At 32.3% G+C, this 4211-nt stretch overlaps 1 protein-coding gene across 1 annotated transcript; it reads right to left on the minus strand.

The window, feature by feature from the left end:
• Positions 1–640: 640 nt before the first annotated feature.
• LOC110778029 (protein LURP-one-related 11) lies at positions 641–1930 on the minus strand. The gene is made up of 3 exons (XM_021982591.2): positions 1549–1930; positions 1201–1440; positions 641–1090 (listed from the first exon to the last, which is right to left on the minus strand). Exons 1-3 carry the CDS (start codon positions 1783–1785, stop codon positions 956–958), a joined length of 612 nt encoding a protein of 203 aa, XP_021838283.1. The 5' UTR covers positions 1786–1930; the 3' UTR covers positions 641–955.
• Between the last annotated feature and the right edge of the window lie 2281 nt (positions 1931–4211).

A 4211-nucleotide genomic window follows, 5' to 3' on the forward strand; every position in this document is an offset into this window, starting at 1 on the left:
AGTCAAGATTACTGAAGGTAATTAATACAGACCCTTGTCAGTCCAATCAATGCGACTCTCATTGAAACTATTATCGCCTTGCTCAAGCCGTTGGTCTACAAACCAACCTCTCATGTGACATTTGGTCTTGTCTTCAATTCATTGAAATTGTTACCCAACAGTCAATCATTAACCGTACAAATCGAAAAATCGAATTGTTATTCAACTTTAAGGCCTTATTCTTCTTAATTTTATTAAGCTGAATTGAAACAAAATAAAATGAATGGAGCTAATGTAACTAAAAGGAATTGAACAGAACTGAAATAAAGTCCAAAAACTATAGCGTTGATGCAACTAGGAACAATTACTATGACATCCACTTTTTTCGAACATACCCTTTAATCAATTAATTAATCGAGGATAAATAAATTGCGAGGGTACATGAAAACACATAGACGATAATAATTTGAGACCGATTGAAAAAGGATCTAGCTCGAGTGCTATTATCGTTAATGTATATACAAATCTACTTTTGTCGAACATACCCTTTAATCAATCAACGATAAACAAATTGCAATTGTTAGTTAGGTACATGACAACACAACACAATAATAATGCTCAATGAAATCTGTCTATAATTTGAAACTGATTGAAAAAAGGATCAAGTCCAAGTGTTATTATCATTAATGTAAACAGGATTATACACAAACCCAGAACAATCAGGGAAAAAAAATTTGTATACATATATGAATGATTTATCAAGAACAAAATGGATTCCTTCCTACAAAAAACTTCAATTCACTACAACATATCTGATATCTACACGCCGAGGGATATATAGCTTAACACTCATTGAATGTTGTTATCGATGCTCGAACACTCGAACAGCGCCTCCTCGAATAAGTAAACACACCTCTTCTTACATGAACATTGAAGAAGCGTTTACAAAAAAAATGTCATGTCATTTTTGAAAGGGTCAAAGTTTATGAGAAATTAAACCATGAACTACAACAAGTGATATTATGAAGGATTGTTCCATTTTAGGCTCCATTTCCAAGCTTAATACATCATTTCCCAACATTATTCCGCTTGTCGATTTCTTTCTCTTAACCTACAACAATATCCATGACATTGACAACGCAAATTCATCAGAATTGAAACATCATTATGGAACGGAAGGAATATAATTATATTCAAGGTAGCCAGGTAACAAATTTATACCTGTGCGACCACAAGGCCATCGCCTCGAATAATCTCGAATTCTGATTTTTGAGCACATCCTTGGATTGTAAAACACGATAATGCTCGAGATTCGTCACCTTCGATTGTAACTTGACAAGAAAAACCTTTTCCTTTCTTGTTAAAAACCTTGCTTATCTTGTTTACTTTAAACCATGGCCTCTCATTTTTAAGTACTCTATCATTTTTGTACCCATTCCAATGTTCTTTAACTCTCAACTTCTGCAAATACAATTCAAAACAAAATTATTAAGAAAACATGCTCTACATATTTTTAAGGGACGGTGTATGCCCTAAAAACAATAGTATATAGTGTATATAATTAATTACCTTACGAATCAAGGTGCTTAAGACTTTTCCCTTAAGATCCATTAACAAGACTTGGCTACTACACTTAGTATCGTAATTATCGATACGATACACGATATTACCCGTAGAATCATAGATGGTGCAACCATTGCCGTTAAGGACTAGAGATTTCATCCAAACTGTAAATTTCTCGGTGGTTTCTCCCGACGAACGCGACGATGAAGGAGAAGATAAGAGATGAGGGTGAACTTTCGCCATCGATCTATACACTCTCTAATTAGAAGTGGTGTGTATAGTTATGAATCCCAAGTATATAACTTAAGTTTGGCGTAGTTGAAGAAAATTAAATGATCTAGTTGATGAATATATATGGCCAGCGATTAGAGAATTATGATAGAGCTAAGTTTGAATGTTCTCCTTATATAACGGAGTGTTATGGACACCATGATAGTGCCAGTTACTCATATTGTCCCTACATATATTGCTCGTATTTTTATGTTATTTAATTACTCCCTTCGTTTCTGAATAAATGCATCACTTTCGCTGAGGTATGAATTTGTCAATGTATAACTCTGTTCATTAATATATATCTCTAATTATCGATCTATTAGTAATTGATATACCGTGGCTAATCCAACAACGTATTTCATGATAATATTTAATTTTATATGGAGTATGTAATATATACTCCGTATTAGTAAAAGATAAAAGTCAAAACTAGTATATGAATAGTACAAACGTTTAAGTGATGCCTTTAGTCAGAAATGATGCCCGGAGTGTTATAAAATGTTGTCTTTCTAATATAATATTTGTATAAAGAGGCAGTATTTGGTTGTATGTATGAGTTTTTGACCCAAATAATGTGTGTATAATTTTCATATATGTATGAATGTATGACCCCGGCCTAAAAACTAATTTGTAATATATTGGACTAAATTTATAATATATAGTATTCACATGAATCATGGAGATCGGATATGGGTATAATGCTGAATATTAATTTCTAGCTTATTCAATAATGTTGTTACTTGAATTGAAAGATACCAATTGAAAAGGTAACAGAAAATGAATAAAAAGATTTAGAGTATCAACCCTTGCAGTCTTGCACCACTATTATTCATCACTTGATTTTGTATTTTGATACGCTTATTTTGTTAGGTCATAATTTAACTCTAAAAATTTAAATTATCATAAGTGTTTGGGTGCCCAATTGACTCCCAATAGGACCTACAGCCCAAAAGTCCACTAGACTATAAAGCAACATCAAAGGCTAAGTCAGCCAACCAACACGGCCCATGACCCATCAAATAATAAATGACCTAAGGGTATTTACTACACAAACACTATAAATAAGCCGCCAAGGCTCACAACTCAAGATACATCCAATTTATTGCCTTAACACTAATTTCTAGAGAACTCTCTCTAGAATCCGAACATAGTGCTTACTTAGGCATCGGAGGGGCTTTCCTCGGAACACCCCCTAGCCCAGTTACTTTGTCCATTGTGCAGGTAACTTCAGAAGCTACACAACTAATCAAGCTACATCTTCCACATCGATCGACAAAAGGGTCTTCAATCCGAAACCCGTTGTTTCAACACCGGAACAATAAGTAATCAGTGTAGAACTTAACAATATAATTAGTGCGTAGTGTTGATCGACTTTGTAAAATGGGTTTGGGCTGCACTCGTGAATCAGAAATAGGACGTATCTTTATTTTTCTCTTATACGTAGTATACTAGTATGGTATAACTTAATTACAATATGTTTAAATAAAAAGAACTATTTCAACTACCGTGATTTTTCTTTTTAGTGTGAAATTTCACTTGTATTTGTACGTCGTGGGGCACGTGCGTTAACTCCAGTTATGTGTGGTGAAAATAAATGCGATAAAAATTGGATTTTGTTCATATTAACTCGTAAACTACAATGATTTTTTAAAGATTTTAGAACGTGAGTATTTGATAAAGAACAATATAATATTGTAAAATAAATATAATGAGTATTTGATCACTCCCCCCTGTTAAGATGATTAGATAAGCTAACAGCCTAACAGTTACGGAAATGTATACGACCCAAATACCTAACACATAATGTATAAGATAATTATATTCCCATTTTGGTAAGACGGTAAGCTTACCTTGTGGATATATATAGAATTTCCAATTATTGCAATTAAAGAAATAAAGAAGTTAGTTTAATTAAGATGTTAAGGTCCATGTATATTCAGTTTGAGCAAACTTCGTTTTATATTAATTGTTTTTAATAATGTATTGGATATATCTTTGGATGAGTGATCGGTATACTTTACATTTGTCTTGGACCTAATTTTTGTTTTGTTCGTTAACTTTTTGGATATGGTTTTGTCCATTGTTCAACTTCACCAAAGCCCAAAGGGACCCAAAAAACAATTATTTTCAAAATTATTTTCGCGTTTATAATGTAATATGTCATATATAGACTAACTAAGGGTTATGGTCCGTTACATTCACCTTATTTCAACTAATTCAGGAAAAATAAATTCATATAAATAAGATAAGTTCAGATAAAATAAATTCATAAAATATAAGGGATATTCAATACAATTAGTTATTAAAATATGTTATGATAAGATTTAATAAGTTCAGGTAAGTTAAGATAAGACAAATCAGAAGAAAAAAAAATGTGGTGAAATAGAACACGCCCT

Source organism: Spinacia oleracea, chromosome 6 (assembly GCF_020520425.1).
Source record: "Spinacia oleracea cultivar Varoflay chromosome 6, BTI_SOV_V1, whole genome shotgun sequence".
Classification (NCBI taxonomy): Eukaryota; Viridiplantae; Streptophyta; class Magnoliopsida; order Caryophyllales; family Amaranthaceae; genus Spinacia; species Spinacia oleracea.